Source organism: Jaculus jaculus, chromosome 1 (genome assembly GCF_020740685.1).
Source record: "Jaculus jaculus isolate mJacJac1 chromosome 1, mJacJac1.mat.Y.cur, whole genome shotgun sequence".
In the NCBI taxonomy this organism is placed as follows: domain Eukaryota; kingdom Metazoa; phylum Chordata; class Mammalia; order Rodentia; family Dipodidae; genus Jaculus; species Jaculus jaculus.
The window spans coordinates 140,894,176-140,916,228 of NC_059102.1; the positions used below are offsets into that span (position 1 = coordinate 140,894,176).

The window sequence follows — 22,053 nt, forward strand, 5'->3', positions numbered from 1 at the left end:
TGCAGTGTGGCCCATGCAGCTATACTGGTGTTTGTTCGCAGCAGTAAGAGACTGCTGTGAAGAGGGTTGAGGATAAGCAGACACCTCAGGGTTGTCCTGTGACCTTCACACCTTACCATGGCATGCACATGCCTCCCCCTATATACACAAGCAATTTTTTTTTAATTTAAATGTAGGGAATCTTATGAATGATGGCTGGGCAGGGTATGTAATGCTCTTTTTAACTTGGTTGATTAAAATTGCAATTGGAAACTTTCTTACTTTGGGGTTGGAGTGGAATCATGGCAAGTGAGCCTGTGTGTGTATCTGGCTACATTCTCTTAGATACTTCATACTGCTCGCAATGACCAAAGCGATGGCAGCACCGTAGGTCTGCTTCTGACTGAGACGCACTCTGCTTCCGTTTCTGTTGTAGAAGATGGAATTCTAGTCACATGCTTCAGTTCTCTTTTTGATACTTATAAAAATGTTTAGATTTTACTGTATTGTGCTTATCAAAGCCATAACACTAAAGAAACTTGTTTTGCATATTGTTTGCTAATACTTTATTTTAATAAACCTCAAAATCTGTTAAAAAAAATAAAAATAAAAAATAAAAAAAATAAAAATTAAAAAGAATCGTCCATTCCAGCCATCATATAGATAGGCAAATGGAGGATAAGCCAGAGAAAGTAATGCGCCAAAAGTTGCATCTCTAGAAGTCCAGGACTAGAACCCAGGTCCCTCACATCCTAGGTCCCATCATTCAACCATGTCTGCAGAATAATTTCCAAAGCTGATGGAGATGGTAAACTAATTAGGTCACAGGACTTTTTTCAAAGCAAGTGTAATTCATGTATAAAAAGATTAAAAGTGGAGTCTTTGACCTTGAGGGGTTTACAGTCTAGCTAGAAAAACTGGTGTGTGCATAGGAAAATGAAATTAGAATCAGAAAGCATCAGAGTAGGTAGCAGTTGTACCCCAAGCTCCAATAAGATGGAGGCCAGCAGGGCTGGCTGTGCGGAGGACTTCCTGAAGGAGAGACAAGAGAACTGGACTTGGAAGCAGGAATGAGAGACCAGCAGACAGAAAGGAATGTCCATTCAGGAAAAGAGTTTCAACTTTTAATGTGGTGTTTTGGGGGAGATAAAACCAAAATCGCAGATGAGAGCTGGGCTGGGAGCCTCACAACACTGGGCCAGGGCTTTTGGCTGTGGCCTCTGGAGCAGTCTTCGGGGAGTGGAGCACGTGGCGTCTCTGAGCTCTTCTCTGGGTTGTAGCAGTCTTCGGGGAGTGGAGCACGTGGCGTCTCTGAGCTCTTCTCTGAGGTGCAGGAGTGGCCAGCCTCGCAGCACTGCACCACTGACCCTCCTGACCCTGTGGGCTGAGAGCACAGCCCAAGCCAGTGCTTTGAACAGAAACACCATCAAGTCAGAGCCTTGTGTCCCAAGTCCACAGCTAACGGTCAGCTGCCCTTGCCTCTATCTGTCTTCTGTAGGCCAGATGCTGCTGTCCTTCATAAAACACGGGAAGAAAAGCCTAAGAACAGAGGACATTCTGAGACTCTCTTCTCTTCTTCAGGTGGGCTTATAACTTCGGAGGTCAGAGGTAATACAGAAACAGCAGTGCCCTCCTTGAGCCTCAGTTTCCCCATCTGACATGAAGGGACTGGAGTGGAAGTACCATTTGAGTCTAAGCTTCAACAGGGATTTTCCCTGTGCAGTTGTCTGCAGTGCTGTGGGGCTCTTGGGAAAAGGAAGGAAAGAGAGATCAGTTCTTCCATCCAGGCCACAGGCCCAAGCAGCCCAGAGAGGAGTGAGCTGAGACCAGCTCAGTTACCACTGACTCAGTGAAGCTAGGAGAAACATAGCATGCCAGAAAGGTGTTTCTGTGCAGGGTACTGGCATGCACGTGAGGTTCCTGTGACCAACCCTGATGTGTCCTCAAATGGTGATCTTGTCTCAACTCACAGTGGTGGTCAAGAACTCCTCAAGCTTCTCCAACTTTCAGTATCAGAGGAAGGTGAACGCCTATGTCCCTAGGTCACCTGGCCAGGAACAGGCAGCACCCTGTGCCCAGGAAGTGGGCTTCTATAAGCTGACAGGGGCATGGAACCCTCGGAGAGTCTGTGTGTCGTGTCCCTGCTGCCTGAGGGAGCTGGGAGGTCACCAGGAGCCGGGTGTAATAGCCACCAAACACCGCCAGCAGCTGCCGAGCCATTTCCTGCAAAAGGCAGGGAAGCAGAGTGAGGAACACAGAACATACCTGGAGAGTCACAGGCCTAAGCACCAGGGGAAAATCAAGCCTTCCTGGGCCCCTAGGGCTCTTGGAAGATATAGGCTGCTCTAGAACCCCAGATGCGTAACTCACTGGCTAGGGGCTGCTGTGATCTCAGCTGCCTCATCCCCACACAGGGGCATCACTGCCATAATAGTATAAGCTATACAGGGGCTGGGGTGTAGTTCAGGAAAACCAAGAATGATATTCCCAGAAGAGATCTGCAAGCACAGAGCATTCCAGAAATCACTACCCTTAGCCCCCTCTCCCTACCCCCAATACGCACATGCACACACATTCTCTCTCTCTCCCTGTCTCGCACACACGTGCGCACTCTCTAATACACACTGTACTTTCTAAAATCCATGAGTCTGTGAAGTCTGTGAGGTCAGGCTGACTCACTTGAAGAAAATCACTGAATGGGAGCTGGATAGGGGATATTCTCCTGCTGGCAGATCCTTTAGTCCACATAAGGTACCTGGTCAACTTCTTTATACAAATATGCCTAGCACATGCAGAGTTTGCTTATAAAAGCTGGATTTACCATAAAAGAACAAATGTATGATAAGGAGAATGGTAATTCCAGAGGTCAAGGGAGAAAGACTAAGGAACGAACAGGAAGTTAGTGTTTAGTCGGCCTGAGCTTCCGCAAGGAAAGGGGCAGTGTTCTGGAGGAGGATGGTGGGGATAGTAGTGCACCGTCAATGTGCTTGATGCTACTGAAGTGTACACCTAAAAATGCTTAAGACGAGAAGTTTCATACTGTGCATATTTTACTTAAGTAAAAAAACTAGAAAGTAAAGAAAGCCCTTAAAACTTGGATTTAGGGACTAAGAGATAGCTCAATGCAGCAAAGTACGTACGTGCCTTGTAAGCATGAAGACCTGAAATTAAAGATAAAAAAAAAAGCTTAGCTGGGCATGGTGGCACATGCCTTCAATCCCAGCCCTTGGGAGGCAGAGGTAGGAGGATCACTGTGAGTTCAAGGCCACACTGAGACTACATAGTGAATTGGAAGTAGCCTGAGCTAGAGTGAGACCCTACCTCATGGGGGGGAAATAAATCTTGCCTTCAATGCTGCAGAAGCCTGAGGACCCAGGTTCGATTCCCTAGTACCCACATAAATTGGATACACAAGGTGGCACATGCATCTGGAGTTTGTTTGCAGTGGCTATAGGCCCTAGAATGCCATTTCTTTCTCTCTCTCTCTCTAATAGACAAATAAATAAATATAAAAAAAGAACAAGCTTTCACTTCAAGAAGGTCATGAGGTAACAGCATGGCTGGAAGCCAGGAGAGTCAGTCCCCAGGCAGTCAGCATGTCTAGTGCCAGAAGGTGCTACATGGGAGACTAGGGGAAAATGACCAATATCTGTCCAAGCAACTCATGGTCTAACCTAATTAACAGCAAATAACCTGTTATGATGCCCACACAAGTGCAATAGTGGCACACAGCCATGGTGGGGAACCAAGTGCTCTTGATTTGGCTAACTGATCCCCTCAGTGGTACAAGACCCATAGCTGGAGCTGGGAAACAAGTCAGAACCATATCCAAACATAAGCCCACTCTCCAATATCAAGCTACCATCAATCATGGGGTACAAGAGGGCCTACACCTATTAAACTCTCTATAAAAAAAGTAAGGGTTATCTCATTTATCCTGGTGCTAACTTACTCTCCGTTGGAGAATCTGCTTCTCTTTTTCAGACAGATGCAGATCCTAAGGAGAGAGCCACCCCATCATATCTCAAAAGGGCCCCAGCTGAAACTAAGGAAAATTGGTGAAACAAGCAAGGGTGCTGTTTTCCTGATGAACCGGATACCAGCACAAGGGGGAAGGAGACCAACACAGAGAAAAATCAACTCCTACCAAATCAGAGAGCCAGAGCCTCAGAGGCCCCCAACACCTCATCACTGAAGCAGACCAAAAATGAACCCAGCATGGCTCAGGGAAATTTTGCAGAAGAGGGGGCGGAAAGAATGTCAGAGCCACATGTTGGGTCCTGATATGCAGAGATATTGATCGTACCAATAACTGTGGGCTAACTCCACAATGCATGACCCATGTACCTCAACAAGGAGGGGCCAATGAAGAGGGGGTAGGACATGGATGAGCCTAATAATGGTACCAAACTGCCGGTATTTGCTGAATACAAAACTAATTTAAAAAAAAAAAGGTCATGAGGTAATGCCTCCTACCCATAACTGAAGGCCAATCCCACAATGCATGACCCATATAGCCCAACAAGGAAGGGCCACAGGGAGGGGGAGGACAGGGAGGAGGCTAACAATGGTACCAACTTGACTGTATTCACTGAGTACAAACTAATTTAAAAAAGAAATACTGAAAACTTTAAATCACCAGCCTGTCGCTAGCGGGCGGGTCTTCTCACCACTGTAGTCTGAGATGTGGAGCAGAAAAAGCAAGAGCCCGCCACAGAACGCTGACAACTAAGATCAGCAGTGCTCCTGGCCTGGTCTCAGCCCCCTCCCCCTGTTCTGGGAGCCGGATCAAGGTCATGGACATCTGGGCCCTCCTTTACCCATCAAGGAAGGGAAAGTCATCCAGACCTCAGAGGGCATGCTACAGAATTCTATTCAGGATTAAATTCTGTGACAATCTGAGAGGTTGTTCTAACTCCATGTCTGTCTGTCATAGGCTTGGGGATCATAGGGACACAGGATGGTCTACCCACACTGAGGCTTGAACAAAGGCTGTACTTCTTTCAAAACACATGCATGCACACATTTGATACTCATGACAGGAAACTGTATTACTATGGGGTTGAATGAATTTGAAAGCCCTTATTTAATGGACTATGGCACATCAACCCAGACAGACATGTAGATCTCAATAAAGCATGTGTCCTTCTCAGTCTCCTGTTCTTTAGGAAAAAGTCCAAGATGATGCCAGGGAAGAAAGTGATATAGTCATTTTCTCTCTCAAGTAACCATAATTGGAGGACCCCCAGTCCAACCATTGTAAAAGAGATATGCACCCACCCAGCCCCATTCCCAGTTGGCCAAGCTCAGATCCACAATTAGACCATCTGCACACACTGGCCCTGAGCAATGCAGAGTACTCAAGGCCCCAGTGAGCAGTGCCACAGGCTCACTCCTATGCCCAACTCAGATGCAACTGTACACTGCCCACCCAAGCCTAACTTAAGCATGGAGCCCAGAGGACTAAGTCAGTCAGCTCGCAGGTGAACGCTCACTATTGCCCAAACCAGTTATGCATGTAGACCACTTGCCCTCCCAGTTTTCTGCCACTGCCCACCTATACCTGTCCAGAATAGGGAAGACTAGGCCCACTCAGCCCAAGTCCCAGCCCACTGTGAGCCCAGCCCAGATCCAGGTAGACCACCTGCCCATGCCCTGTCTGAGTAAGGCAGACTAGGCTACTCAGGTCTCTTGCAAACAGCTTCATAGGCTCACCAACACATCCAGCAGACTTGCCTGCAGACCACCTGCCCTCACGCACTGGGAACAAGAAGGGCCAGACCAACCAACATGAGCCCCAGTGGAACTGCTATTGCCACAGTCCTGGCAAGACAAAGGGATTATTATCTCAAGATGGGCAAAACTCATTGCAAAACAAATGACACAAGAAGCTATGGCAAGATATCCCTGCCAAGAATGCCTAGTCCCACAGTGAAAGCCTCCAATGAGAACTACCTAAAGGAAACCCCACACAAATATTCCAAAGCACAGTTATGATGAGCATAGATAACAAAGTGAAGATATAAACAGATAAATAAAATACAAGAGGATCAACTAAAAGAACTTAATATGACAACTGAATGAATTCAAATACAACATAAACAAACACCTAAATGAATTCAACTAAATGCAATGAAAAAGTCAAACCAAGAAAGGAATACAGAACACAATAAAGAAACTGTGGTAGGGCTTATAAAAGTCCATGATGTTTAGTTATCAATAAGCATGCATCACCATGCCTGCATAAAACTCTGTAATTTTAAGATGGTTCTTGTCTTATTCATGCTGGTTTTGCTAGATGATAATCACTGAGGTTATCATCTAAGTCTTATAAAAAGTGACTTATTGTGATTTTGTTCTTAGAAAAACTATAAAAGCTCCCATGTCTTATAAAAATCCACTTTATATAAACAACAACAACAAAAAAGAAACTGTGGTAGTTTGATTCAGGTGTCCACCATAAACTTAGGTGTTCTGAGAACTAGTTTCCTCAGATGATGGCAATTGGAAATTGAAGCCTCCTGGAGGGAATGCATTGTTGGGGGCAGACTTATGGTTATTATAGCCAGCTTCCCCTTGCCAGTGCACACTCTCCTGTTGCTAAGGTCCACCTTATGTTGGCCAGGGAGTGACATCCACCCTCCACTCATGCCACCACTCTCCCCTGCCATCATGGAGCTTCCCCTCATGTCTGTAAGTCAAGATAAACCTTTTTTTTTCCCCAAAAGCTGCTCTTGGTCAGATAATTTCTGCCAGGAATACAAACCTGACTTCAACAGAGACCAACACTGAAGAAAACCCTAATGGAAACCAAAACTGAAATAACTCAATTAAAAAGCTCTCAAGAAAGTCTCACCAACAGAATAGTGGAGAAGAAATACCAGAACTTGAGAACAGGGCAGTGGAAATAGATCAGGAGGCCAAAATCAGGACAAGTTCACAAAAAAAAAAAAAAAAAACAGTATGACTAGAATAAGAAAAATGTGTGACATCTTAAAAACAGCAAACATTTGAATTATAAGCATACAAGGAGGAGAATAACATGCCAAAGGCACAGAAAAAAGTCTTCAATACAATTAAGGAAGAAAATTTTCCAAACCTTATGAAAGAGAGGCCCATAGTTGTCAAGAGGCATACAGAATGCCAAATAGATAGGGACAGAGAAGAAATTCCCCACATCACATTATAGTCAGAACACTATACACAGAAACAAGGTAAGAGTACCAAAAGCTGCAAGAGGAAAACAGCTCATCATTTACAAAGGTAAGCTCATCAGGATAATATTTTATAATATCTGAAACTCAAAAAGCTAAAAGGGCTTGGAATAGAGCATCTCAAATATTGAAAGACCACAGCTGCCAACCCAAACTACTATACCAATTAAAATCATATCTCTTAAAAGAATGTGAAAGGAAAACTTTCCACAATAAAAGCTGGCTATAAATATATGAACACCAAGCCAGCCCTTCAGAGAATACTAGAGGGAATACTTTGCACTAAAGAGAAAAATAAAATCTCAGGAGGCTTTAGGAGGAAAAAACAGTTATGAAAGCACATGAAGATCAAGAAAACACCAAATTCCAACATGGTAGGGATTAACTCCGATCTTTCAATTATAATTCTGAATATAAAAAGGCACAACTCCATAGTCCAAAAAAAAAAAATGCAGTTTAACAGGCTGGATTAGAAAATTGTATCCATCCATTTGCTGTCTTCAAGAAACCCACAATACCATTAAAGACGGATATCACCTCAGGGTAAAAGAATGGAACCAGTTATTCCAAACAAATGGACACAGCAAATAAGCATATGTGGCTATAATACCTGACAAAATAGACTTTAAATCAAAAGTAATTTAAAAAGATAAAGAAGGCTACTTTATACTCGAGGAAAATGCTCACCAAAAAGTGATTACTATCCTACACATATATGCACCAAACACAAGTACACCAAATTTTATAAAGCATAACCTACTAGATATTAAATCAGACATGAACCCCAACACAGTAACAGTGGAGGACTTTAATCCTCACTATCATCAACAGACAGGTCATCTAAACAGAAAATAGAGAAAATATGAAACATGAAATATATGAAAACATGCCTTTAATTCCAGCACTCGGGAAACAGAGGTAGGAGGATTGTTATGAGTTCAAAGCCACCCTGGGACTAAATAGTGAATTCCAGGTCAGCCTGACCTCAAGTGAAATCCTACTTTGAAAACCAAAAAAATAAAAATAAAGAAGAAATGGAGCTAAACACCACCATACATCAAATGGACTTAAAAGACATCTACAGAACATTCCAACCAAAACCTATAAAATACGCATTCCTTTCAGCAGTTCATGACACTGTCTCTAAAACAGATCACACATCAGTTCACAAATTGAATCTCCACAAATGTTTAGGAAAATTGACAGAACTCCTTGTATTATATCTTACCAAAATTCAATAAAGCAAATAAATAAATTTAAAAAATCAGTAGCCTTGGTATAGGCCAAGGACAAACATACTGAAAAAGAAATCATGGAAGCAGTCCCATTTACAGTAGTCACGAAAAAAGGAAAAAAGCTCACTATCTTAGGATGCCCCTAACCAAGGATGTGAAAGATGTCTACAATGAAAAAATTAAAATACTAAAGAAAGAAATTGAGGAAGATACAAAAGAAGACAGAAAGACCTCCCAAAGCTTATGGATTAGAAGAATTAATATCATGAAATGACCATCCTTCCAAAAGCAATATACAGATTCAATGTAATTCCAATCAAAATCCTAGAACCATTCTTCACAGAAACAGAACAAAATAACCTCAAAATTCATATGGAAGCAAAAAAGACCTTGGATACCAAAAAAAAAAAAAAAAAAAAAAAAAAAAAAAAAAAAAAGAAAGAAAGAAAATGTTCTCAGCAAAATAAATAAATAAATAAAATAACTGCTGGTGGCATCATCATACCTGATTTCAAGATATACTACAAACCCATACAGTATGTCGCTGGTACAAAAGCAGACACATATAAGGGTTAACAGAATAGAACAGAATATTTAGGTATGACTTCTAGTAACTACAGCTACCTGATTTTTGACAAAGAGGGCAAAAACACACACTGGAGAAAAGATAGCATTTTCAACAAATGGTGCTGGAGAAACTGGATAACCACATGTGAAAGACTAAATCTAGACCCTCTTCTCTCACCATGCACAAAAAAAAAAAAAAAAAAAAATCAACTTCAAATGGATCAAGGACCTCCTTATAACACCTGAAACTGTAAAATGACTAAAGGAAAAAGTAGGGAGAACACTCCAATATATAGGCATAGGGAAAGACTTTCTGAATAAGACTCCTAATAAAACTAATAAGGAATTAGTCAAGCACTCAATCATTAAAATCTCATGAAACTAAAAACTACTGGACAGATAAGCAAACCACCAATAGAATCAATAGACAATCTACAGAATGCAAGAAAATCTTCACCACCTATACACTAACAAAGGTTTAATATCTAGAATATAGAAAGAACCATAAAATAAGCAAATAGGGCTGGCAAGATGGCTCAGTAAAGGCACTTGCTTGAAAAACCTGATGACCTGGGTTTGATTCCCCAGTACCCACATAAAGCTACATGCAAAAAGTGGTGCTTGTGTCTGGAGTTAAGTTTGCAATGGCAAGAGACCCTGGTGCACCCATACTTTCTCTGACTCTCTCTCTCTATGTATTTGACAAGTAAATAAATAAATAAAAATATTTTTTTAATAATTTTATTTATTTATTTATTTGAGAGTGACAGACACAGAGAGAAAGACAGATAGAGGGAGAGAGAGAGAATGGGCGCGCCAGGGCTTCCAGCCTCTGCAAACGAACTCCAGACGCGTGCGCCCCCTTGTGCATCTGGCTAACGTGGGACCTGGGGAACCGAGCCTCGAACCGGGCTCCTTAGGCTTCACAGGCAAGCGCTTAACTGCTAAGCCATCTCTCCAGCCCAATAAAAATATTTTTTAACTAAGCAATAAAAAAATCAACCCACTGAACAATCCACTCAAAAAGTGGGGCAGAGAACTGTATAGAGGATTCTCAAAGGAAGAAATACAAATGACTAATACTTAAGAAAATGGGGCTGGAGAGATGGTTTAGCGGTTAAGTGCTTGCCTGTGAAGCCTAAGGACCCCAGTTCGAGGCTCGGTTCCTCAGGTCCCACGTTAGCCAGATGCACAAGGGGGCGCACGCGTCTGGAGTTTGTTTTCAGAGGCTGGAAGCCCTGGCGCGCCCATTCTCTCTTCCTCTATCTGTCTTTCTCTCTGTGTCTGTCACTCTCAAATAAATAAATTAAAAAAAATAAAATATTTAAAAAAAAGAAAATGTTCAAGGGCTGGAGAAATGGCTTAGTGGTTAAGGCATTTGCCTGCAAAGCCAAAGGATCCAGGTTCAATTCCCCAGGACCCATGTAAACCACATGTACAAGGGGGCGCATGTATCTGGAGTTCATTTGCAGAGGCTAGAGGCCCTGGGGAACCCATTCTCTCTTTCTCTCCCTGCCTATTTCTCTCTCTCTCTTTCTCTCAAATAAATAAAGAAAAAAAAGAAAAGAAAATGTTCAACATCCATAACCATTGGGGAAATGCCAATCAAAACAACTATGAGATTCCACCTTACTCCAGTGAGGATAGCAATCATTAAATCAACCAACAATAAATGTTAGTGAGGATATGGAGCAAAAGGAACCCTCATTCACTGCTGGTGGGAATGCAAACTTGGACAACCACTATGGAAATCAATATGAAGACTCCTGAAAAGGATTAAAATAGAGCTACCAACTGACCCAGCCATTCCTCTACTGGGCATCTACCCTAAAGCCTCCACCCTTTGCTGCAGAGAAATTTGCTAACCATGTTCACAGCTGCTCAATTCATAATACTTAAGAACTGGAATCAACCCAGATGCCCATTGTTTGATGAATAGATAATGAAGATGTCATACATGTACACAGTGGAATTCTACTCAGCAGTATAATTTGTAGGAAAATTAACAGACTTGGAATAGATTATACAAGCACAGAAAGGTAAACATCACCTGTTCTCCCTCATCTATGGTTCCTAACCTGAAACAGCTTGAGTTGTAGGCATACCTGACAGGCAACTCAAGGGACAGAAAATAGGGATGGAAGAGCTTGGGAAAGGGGAAGGAAGGTTAAGGGAACATACACACAAAACTAAATCCAAAGTAAATATATAATCCTCAATAGGAGTATGGGGCGGGGACCATCTGCTAAGAAGGGCCCTGGAGAGGGTGGGATGAATCCTAACCCTAAAAATTTGGCTCTGGTTTATAACCCCCAGTACCAGAAATCTGTTAAAATCCACAATAGCATGAGCAGAGGATAGACATCACCTCCTAGCCAACATCAGATGGACAACAGCAACAGGAGAGTGTACCAAACACTGGCAAGGGAAAAATGGCTATAATACCCGTAAGCCAGCCTCCAACAATACACCACCTCCAGTCTCCATCAGCTGGGAACCTAGCATTCAGAACCCCTAAGTTTGTGAGGGACACCTTAATCAAACCACCACAACAACTGAGAAGGGCCCTCGGTGGAATGGGGGTGGGGAGGAGGGAAATGATGGTCCCAACACATGATGTGTCCATACAAAGTGTGTTCTTAATGGGGAAAAAAACAGAGAGAAAAATGCCTGGGCTGTGCTGGGCTGGAGCTTGATTTCCCAAATTCTAGACTAAAGAGAAAAAACAAGTAACCTCCTGAAGTTCCAAGTGTCACCTTGAGTGGGTCTGTCCTTGTAGTTTGGAAAGGCAGCTCAAGCTCAGACTGTCAGAGCACAGGTCAGCAAGCCATGAGCCAGACCAGACACACAGCCTAGGAGTGGGCCCCAACAGGGCTCTGGGGCTGGAGTACAGGATGCCAAGGTTGTAGCAGATCCAAAGATTAACTATAATTTAATTAGATGGGTATGATGGACAGGCGGGTGGATGAAAGAGTATATTATAGATTGATTTAGACAGGGTCTGACTGTATATCTCATGCTGGCCTCAAACCTGCAGTCTTCCTGCCCTTGCTGAATGCTGATATTATAGACATTACACATGTCCAATGGTACACTATAATCCACCCACATTTAACTATCCTTCTAATGCAGCTATTAAAAGGACTACCAAGCCAGGTGTGGTGGCACACACCTTTAATCCCAGCACTTAGGAGGCAAAGGTAGGAGGACTGCTGTGTGTTCAAAGCCACCCTGAGACTACATAGTGAATTTCAGGTCAGCCTGCCTGGGCTAGAGTGAGACCCTACCTTGATAAACCAAAAGAAAAAAAAAAAAAGCTGCCAAGATACTAAAAAATGCAACAAAAATTCCCAGTAAATACAAAATTGATTCCCATAATATATATGTACATATACATATACATATTGGTTTCACTCTAGTCCAAGCTGACCTGGAATTCACTATGTAGTCTCAGGATGGCCTTGAACTCACAGCGATCATCCTACCTCTGCCTCCCAAGTGCTGGGATTAAAGGCATGTGCCACTACACTTGGCCCATAAACTATTTTTTTAATTTTTTATTATTTATTTGAGAGAGATAGGCAGATAGCGAATGGGTGTGCCAGGGCCTTCAGCCACTGCAAACGAACTCCATCTGCACCTGGCTTATATAGGTCCTAGGGAATCGAACCTGGGTCCTTTGGCTTTGCAGGCAAGCACCTTAACTGCTAAGCCATCTCTCCAGGCCCCAAAAATGTATTTTTAAAATAATGGGTAAAGCTGAGTGTGGTAGCATAGTCTCAAATATCAGCACCTGGGAGGCAGAGGCAGGAGGATCATAAGTCTCAGGACAGCCTGAGCTACATAGCAATATCTGGTCTCGAAACAAAAATGGAATGAACAAAACCATAGTGAAAAATTGATTTAATCTGTAAGGTTTATATGGCTCTAGCATCTCAGAAAAGCCATGCCCTAGAACTTAAGCCACCACACAGACCACCCACACACACTCATGGGCAGGTGAACCACACTGACTGCCATAGCACCCGTTACCTCTGGCTCAGCCTCGGGGATGAGCTGTTGGATCTCTGTCTGTGTGACAGGGCTCTCCTGAGGACCAGGAGTTCTGGGCAGCAGAGGCGCATCCTCCAAGTCCCCAGGGCCCTCTTCCACAGGGTTCACCCCTGTCTCCATGACAACACACAGCTGGTTCAATCTGGTTCTCAGCATAGACTACAAAGGAAGCAGAGGGGGCAATTTCTAAGCCTGGAAGGACCTGGCAGGTTGGCAACTCCCTAAGCTGCAGACCCAGCAGAGGGTCATAGGACCAGACAGAGAGTCAGATGCTGACCACAGCAGGCCACACCCATGAGGTCACATCACTGCCCACAAGAGCATGGTCTTCTGAGTTGCTGAAGGACTTGCCTTTGATGCTTTCATTTGCTCCCAGCCCAGCCTGGGCTATGGATCTCTGTCCACACGTGATGTAAGAGCAAACTGGGACTCAGGGCTTGGCCCAAGACCACATAGGAGCTGGGAAGCCAGGAGCAGGTGCTACTATAGTCCTGTCTTCAGGACCAACTACAGGCTGTCAAAGGCCCAGGAAAAGGCTGAGCTTAGGGAAGGAGCCTGGACATCACCAGCCAGTTCTGTGACCATGACCTTAGACAGGACACAGGTCAGAGCCTATTTCCTCTATGGTAGAACCAACATGACCTGGACTTCTGAGTGAATGGCAGAAAGGCACTTTGAACAGGTGAGTGTCATCTAAATACATGATAGCTTTGGATCTGCCAGGATAGTATTAATATGACTATTACTGTAGAGAAATCTCTGATAACTATACAAAAAAGTACAGTCAGTTAAAAAGCAGCTGCTGTGCCCTGGGTAAAAGCCATCACAGAATCACCATGGGTTCCAGGCAACTTTTGCTTGCTGGGTATCTCCAACCTGTGGCCATGAGCCTCATGCACCCCAGGATAGCTACGAATGCAAACCAAGGCATTCGTGACAATCTCATGTCGCAATGTCAAGAGGTTGGACAGCCCTAGTCTGAGAGCTTCCCAACAGTGGCATTGTGTAATCCATACAACTGGGTCTCCTGGTTGCTCCCCCCCTCCCCCCCCTCAAGGCACCTCACCTCTTGGCTCCTCTTCATTTCCCGGACATGGTCAGACAAAAACTGCACACAGTTCTCCAGGTCAAAGTAGATGAACCAGAGCTGTAGAAAGAAGCAGCAGCATCCCAACCTTAAACTCCCAACCCAAGGCATCCTCCATTCCGAGGCTTACCCTTCTGAGGACCACCTGACGCATCCTGCTCTTGGGTGGGAACATAATGACCACATCTCATTTGTATGACTATAAGGTAGAACTAGAGATCAAACCCAGGGACCTGTGCATGATAACAAGCACTCTACCAGTAAGCCACATACCCAGAAAATTAGCTTTGGGAGAAAATGTAGGGCATATCTAACCCTAACCCCATCTCCCACAGGCCATGGGCGTTGGGGACAGGTAGTACTTTCATCCTCCCTCTGTGGTCTGGGCACCTGTCTGGAACCCAAGCATGCAAATGGGGAAAGCCCTCTGGTATGATACCGCCACTGCCCAGGGCCAGATCCGAGGTCAATGCAAGTGGTATTAGAAGGAGAGAGCACAGAGTCAAGATGTTCTAGCTCCAACCTTACCTCTCCTTCTGCTTCAGCCTCACCAGCCCCCAGGAGGCCAGGTTATCTTTACCAAGCTAAAATCCTCAATGTTCATATACTGTGCCACCTTGTGGGTGCCACGCACATCATAATCAAAGTTCTTCCCACTATTCTCCTCCTAGTAACTAACCTCTAAGACCCAAGGCCATCTCCCTCTCACCAGTTAGTCTCTCCTACCACCTCATGCCCAAAGGGAGATGGGTCCTGTGACTTGTTAAAAGCTTTCTACTGTGAAAATCTTCTTGGCCACCCTTGTTCATCTCTATCTTACTCTTTGCCCATGACAGCACCCCAGGGGATTCTGAAAGACCTCTGAAACCCGACCAAATCTCCAAGTCTCCTCATCCCAAGGTACTACCATGAAAATGAAAATGGCCAGTGTCTGAAAAGATGTGTCTATTCATCAGTCACTCAGCCACCCAATGATTCAACTAATGCTCAAAGTCCAACTGATAAAGTAGATTCAGAAATCAATGAGACTAAGCAGGACCTGTAGACTCCACAGTGCTCAGCCTACAATGTCGCTTTGAATTGCCAGGGGTCTGTGACACCATCTATTTCATATATAAAGATGGTTTCGAGCTTCACAGAGACCTGTGTGTTCTCTGCTGCAGCCTTCAGAATACAGCCTGGTACATGGTGGCTCTCAGTGGACACCAATGTACAAGGGGTTTCTTCCAGGTCCCCTCTGTGTGTAACTCCAGGTTCCCCTGGAGCAAAGGGCATGGCCAGTGAGATGTGTGTGTACCAAGGAGATTTTTACAAATGCCCTGGGTGTAGGTGGCCAGGATCAGGAGATTAAGCCTTAGCTGTCCCAACTCAACATGTGACTTCCCACTTATCATATGAAGATCTCATCACTGCCTCATCGCTCAGGGACAATTCCAACAAATACATCAGAACTTAGCCTCTGACCTACCTCTCCAGTCTGATCTTAACTACTGTGTCTCTGTTCTGTGGCTTTGGGCCACTATGAGCCCTTAATCCAGTGATGTCCCTGTCCCTCAAAACCACCCTGTTTTCCTTGCCAGGGCAACCTCTGTGCTATAGGACTGTGTGCCTATCATCTTCACAGACCTTTCAATTCACCCCAGGCAAGGACCCTGTAGGACCTTTGAAACCTTCAGTGACCCATAGAAGGCTCAGCACAGAGCCACTGCCACTGGGGTGGGGAGGAAGAAAAGCCCCACAGCCATCATCAGCGGATGCCCAACATCTGGTGCAGGTGGACAAAGCATGAGACCACCTGTCTTAAGAGCCCCACCCACAGCAAAATACCATACCTGGATCACACTCTGGCATCCTTCCACTGTGTCTGTCACCCCCAGGAGCACCCGATGTCTCAGGAGGGCTTCATTGGTTGCTGTTAGCCTTAGGTCTGTGTTAGTGTTGACCTGAAAGATAAGCACCAGGCCAAAGGCTATGAGGCCAAGAAGCTCCTGGCCTGTTGGGCAGCACATGTTTTTCCTCTAGATGTCACACAGCCATCCCCTCACCTGCAAGATGCCTCCATTTCCTCCCCAACAGTGTCAAGCAGCCTGAGCCAAAGTCTGGCTTTGCTACTTCCTGGCTCTGTGGCTCATGCCTCCTCCTTAAGTCTTGTCTTCACTTTTAAAATATGAATAAAGAGCAGCCCTGCCTCTAGCCACTGCAAATGAACTCCAGACACATGCACCACCATGTGTATCTGGTAGGTACTAGGGAATCAAACCTGGGTCCTTAGGCTTTGCAGGCAGGTACCCTGACCACTAACTAACTCATCTCTCCAGCCCTACAGTATCTTTGTATAATAAATAATAAATAAATTCACTGGAAAACAATTCCTTAGTATACATATAATTTTACCTTTTATTAAAGACAAAGGAAAATGCACTTAGTGAGATTAATGTGCTTATTTATTTTACATAAAGAACCAAATTTTGCCAGGCATGGTGGCACATACTTTTAATCCCAGTTCTCAGAAGGCAGAGGTAAGAGGATCTCTGTGAGTTTGAGGCCACCCTGAGACTACATAGTGAATTCCAGGTTATCCTGGACTAGAGTGAAACCAAAAAAAAAAAAAAAAGAAAGAAAGAGTTAAATTTTGAATGAATATTGATACAACAGGACCAAAAGCTTTTCCGATATTTTTCACAATTGATTGACACTTTGATTTTAAAATCATCAGTGCTGAACCACTTTTCATAAATATACTGAACAAAATGGCAGAAGTATGTTTAGGGACATTTCAGAAATTTTTGGAAATTCTGTCCTAATCCCAAACTCAATTTTGTTGTAATATTTGATTTTTTATGCACCTCCAGTCAGCAAATCAAAGATATTTTTAAAATATTTTTGTTCATTTTAAGAGTGACAGAGAAGAAAGAGGCAGATAAAGAGAATGGGCACACCAGGGCCTCCAGCCACTGCAAACGAACTCCAGATGCGTGCGCCCCCTTGTGCATCTGGTTAACGTGGGTCCTGGGGAATCGAGCCTTGAACCAGGGTCCTTAGGCTTCACAGGCAAGCGCTTAACCGCTAAGCCATCTCTCCAGCCCCAAATCAAAGATTTTTAAAATCAAACACAATACAATCCAAAAATATACTCATTTGATTACTTTCATGCCAAAGAAAGGCTGTAGGAAATAGCAAGTCTTTGTTTTTCAAAATTAAGCCATTATGCTTTTATTAGAGCAACAACATTATACATGCAATAAAACTGCTACAATTCATAATTATGAAAGAAGAAAACAAGCTATACTCTGTGGCGGATGCTGGCAGACTCTTGCCTCCACAGACCTTCTGACCTTGAGAAAGGGTAAATAATGGCTGGAGAGATGGCTTAGCGGTTAAGCACTTGCCTGTGAAGCCTAAGGACCCTGGTTCTAGGCTCAATTCCCCAGACCCACGTTAGCCAGATGTACAAGGGGCACACACATCTGGAGTTCCTTTTCAGTGGCTGGAGGCCCTAGCATGCCCATTCTCTCTCTATCTGCCTCTTTCTCTCTCTCTCTGTAACTTTCAAATAAATAAATAAAAATAACAAAAATATTTTAAAAAAAAAAAAGAAAGGCTAAATAAGGAAAGAAGAATAAGGAATTCTGGTGCTCTTATGGATGCCATACGATACAGGTAAAATACTAATACTGCAAATGCTATAGTTAGGAAGAAGAGATCTGCAGAGTCCTAATAAGAATCCCAGGAGCAGGGCTGGGGAGATGGCTCAGTAGGTTAATGCAAGCATGAAGAATGAGTTTGAGCCCCCAAAATCCACATTAGAAGAAGAGCTGGAGAAATGGCTTAGTAGTTAAGGCGCTTGTCTGTGAAGCCTAAGGGCTCATGTTCAACTCTCCAGATCCCACATAAGCCAGATACACAAAGAAGAATCAAGTGCAAGGTCACACATGCCCACTAGGTGGCACAGCATCTGGAGTTCAATGGCAGTGGGTTAGGCCCTGATGGGCCAATTCTCTCTCTCACTTTCTCTAAAGTAAAATAAATTTTTAAAAATGTGTTTAAAAGAAGAAGCAAGGCATGATGGAATGTGCCTGCAATCCCAACACCAGGGAGCTGGAGACAAGAGGACCCCTAGCGCTTGCTGGCTAGCTAGTGTAGCTGAATCAGAGAGCTCCAGGTTCAGTGAAAGACCTTGTCTCAAATAAGGTGGAGCTAGCATGGTGGCACATGCCTTTAATCCCAGCACTTAGGACTCTGAGGGTAGGAGGATTAACATGAGTACAAGGCCAGTCTGAGATTACATAGTGAATTCCAGGCCAGACTGGACTAGAGTGAGACCCTACCTCAAAAAAATAAAATAAAATAACAAATAAATAAATAAAAGTAAGGAGGAGAGTGATTAAGGAAGACCCATAATATTGGCCTTTAGCTTCCATACATGTACACACATGTGTACACACAAATAACAATCAAAGGAAGAAAATCCAGGGACCAGAGGATCATAAGATAATACCCAAAGAAAAGCTATGGGGCCAAAATTAGTTACTGAACCTCTCTGATCTTTGAGCCTGTTATTGGCAAACAAAGCCAATAAACCATTTATGTGGGGGCTAAGAGGATAGTTCTGTAAGCAAATGCACTTGCTTGCAAAGCCTGCCAGCACCCACATAAATCCAGATGTAAAGTGGCACCTGCATGTGATTCCAGTGTGCCTACAACAGTGGAGGTGGGGCCGAGAGAATCTGAAGCTCATGCCTGATGCTCCTTTGCAACCTGATAGTTTGTCCGCAGAGCAAGAGACCATGTCTGAAAAACGGTAGAGCACACACATCTCAAGGTGGGTCTTTTACCTCTACATGTGTGCCATGGTATGCATGCCCATATATAAACTTAAGTAATTTTAAAAAAGAAAACAGTGGAGTGGAGAGATGGCTTAGATGTTAAGGCATTTGCCTGCAAAGCCAAAGGACCCAGGTTCAATATCCCAGGACCCATGTAAGCCAGATGCACAAGGTGGTACATGCGTCTGGAGTTCGTTTGCAGTAGCTAGAGGTCCTGGCATGCCCATTCTCTCCCTCTCCCACTCCCTTCCCCCCTCCCTCCCTCCCTTCCTCCCTCTCTCTTTCTCTCTCTCTCCTTGCAAATAAATAAATAAGAAAATACTGGGCTAGAGAGATATGTGCTGGCAAAGCCTAATGATCCAGATTCAATTCCTCAGTACCTACATAAGCCAGATGTACAAGGTGGCACATGCACATGGAGTTCATTTGCAGTGGCTAGCCATGGCACACCCATCCTCTCTATCTACCTCTGTCTCTCTATGTTTCTTCCTCTCTCTCAAATAAATGAATACTTTTAAAAGAAAAGAAAATATTTATGTTACACTATTGAAAGGTCCATGTTCTACCAAGTATTTTAAGTATTTTTATATATCAAGTCATTTAAATTCTCATGATGACCCATGACAAAGCCGGAGTTATTATGCCACTTTACAGATGAGGAAACTAAGGCCCTAAGAGGTCCTACAATAACTTGCCCCAGGCTGTAGAGTTAACAAATGGCAAAGGGAGCCTGTGTTCTCATAGCATTACTCTTGGGCTCAGACAGACATCAGGCCCTAAGAATGGAGGACACAGTAGACACTCAAATTACAATGGCCATTATGGGGAAGGAAAGGACTCTGGTGGGTTTCCAAAGTGCACCCACACTAATAAGAGTGCTGCCAAGTACGTCCAGCTGTGCCTGGGAGTAGACAGCGGGTCTGCTCATCTCTATGGCCTGCCTCTAGCACCTTGTCTTGCACTTTAGGGGCTTCACAAGTACAGAAGCGTAAAAGCAGGAGGGGTGAGGAAGCAGAGCACCCAACAGATAGCACGAACCACACGAGTTACATCCACATCTCGAAGTTCCAACCAGCTACCTAATTTGTAGCTTGTTTCTTCTAGCTAAGGCTTACTTTCTCCTCTCTCCAAGAGTAGCTCCTTGCTGCAAGAGTGGTTGGCTCAATTTATTTTTAGAGGCCACGTGCAAGAAGTATGGACACCTCAACAGAGACCAAGGGCAGCAATATGTTGTCAGATTAATGGAAAAGCCCAACAAATATCCTTTCAGAATGATTAAGCCATAAATACAGGCACCAAGTGGAACACCCCTAAAACCTGACTGCATTTCCCAACATTCAGCCATACCCTCCCTCTGAGCCAAGCAGGAATGGAGTATTTCCAAGGATATTAGAGCACAGCCCTGTGCCTGGGGCTGTAGGATGGAAAGACATAAGCATGCCACAGTGCCAGAAGACAGCATCCTGTGCTAGGCATACTGGCCCCCAAAAAACATAGAAATCCCCTCCCCAGAACCTGTGAACACAGCTAATCTTAAAGCAGAGAGATGATGTCAGCTGGCACTCTGTAACTGCAAGGGTCCTTTAAAAGTGGGAGGATCAGGATGGAGGGATGGCTTAGTGGTAAGACACTGGCCTGCAAAGCCAAGGGACCCAGTTTGATTCCCCAGTACCCACATAAGCCAGGTGCCCAAGGTGGCACATATATCTGGAGCTTGTTTGCGGTGGCTGGAGGCCCTGGTGCGCCCATATTCTCATTTCTCATTCTCTTTCTCTCTCTCTCCTTCTCTCCCTCCCTCTTTCTCTCTCTTCTTCCCTCTTTCTCTCTGTCAAATAAATAAACATTTTGTGCATATATATATATATATATATATATATATATAGATATAGATATAGATATATATATATGCACACACATACACACACACACACACATACATATATATATATATATTTTTTTTTTTTTTTAAGTGGACAAATCCATAGAGGAAGGTATGGAAAAAGCCAGGGTGGTAGTTTGAGTCACATGTTCCCCACATGGGCTGGAGATGGCTCCGCAGTTAAAGATATCCCCCATAAACTCCTATATTTTGAATGCTGATGGTAACTCAGGAGGTGGAGCCTTACTGGAGGAGGAGCCAGTTCTCCCTTGCAGAACTCACTCTCCTGCTGCTATTTTCCACCTACTGTGGCAGAGGGGATGCCCAGCCTCTGCTTATGACATGCTTTCCCCTGCCATCATAAAGCTTCCTCTACAAACTATTAGCCAAAATAAATCCTTTCCTCCCATCAGCTGCTTTTAGTGTTTAGTCCAGCAATAAGATGGTAACTGCAACAGCCAGCCAGATACTCTAGCTTTGAAGATGGTTAGCGGCCATGAGCCAAAGAACACAGATGGCCTCTTGCCACTGGAAAAGGCCAGGAGGGAGAGCTGCCCCAACATACCTCAAAAGGGGCCCAACTGAAACTAAGGACAACTGGCGAAATAAGCAAGGGTGATGTTTTCCTGTGAACCGGATACCAGCACAAAGGGGAAGGAGACCAACGCAGAGAAAAAGCAACTCCTACCTAATCAGAGAGCCAGAGCCTCAGAGGCCCCCAACACCTCAGCACTGAAGCAGACCAAAAATGAACCCAACATGGCTCAGGGAAATCTTGCGGAAGAGGGGGAGGAAAGAATGTCAGAGTTACATGTTGGGTCATGATTTGCAGAGACATTTATACTAATAACTGGGGGCTAACTCCACAATGCACGACCCATTTTCATTAACAAGGAGGGTCTAATGGGAGGCGGTAGATCACAGATGAGCCTAAATAATGGTACCAATCTGCCTGTATTCACTGAAATGAAAACTAATAAATTAAATTAAAAAAATTTAAAAAAAAGGCCAGGAGGTAGGTCCATAACCCCGGGAGCCTGTACAGGACACAGCCCTGGAGACACCATGATTCTCGCCTAGTGACACCCATACTGGATTCATGACTACAAGACTCTAAGAAAATAAATTTGTGCCTTTTTAAAGTACTGAGCCTCTGGTGATTTGTTACAGCAGCTCTGGAGTACCACACACTAGGGTCTGATTAAGAGCACAA

At 44.0% G+C, this 22,053-nt stretch overlaps 1 protein-coding gene across 5 annotated transcripts in view; it reads right to left on the bottom strand.

Moving 5' to 3' along the window:
* Nucleotides 1-1,089: 1,089 nt before the first annotated feature.
* Nucleotides 1,090-22,053, bottom strand: part of Tmem268 (transmembrane protein 268) — a 36,907-nt gene continuing 15,943 nt past the window's right edge. For all 5 annotated transcript variants that reach the window (XM_045142091.1, XM_045142089.1, XM_045142092.1 and 2 more), the window contains 4 exons: nt 15,968-16,078; nt 14,115-14,195; nt 13,028-13,207; nt 1,090-2,202 (listed from right to left, as the gene is read on the bottom strand). In XM_045142091.1, the coding sequence (XP_044998026.1) occupies nt 2,023-2,202; nt 13,028-13,207; nt 14,115-14,195; nt 15,968-16,078 (552 nt within the window). In that variant the 3' untranslated portion in view covers nt 1,090-2,022. The remainder of the gene's footprint in view (nt 2,203-13,027; nt 13,208-14,114; nt 14,196-15,967; nt 16,079-22,053) is intronic.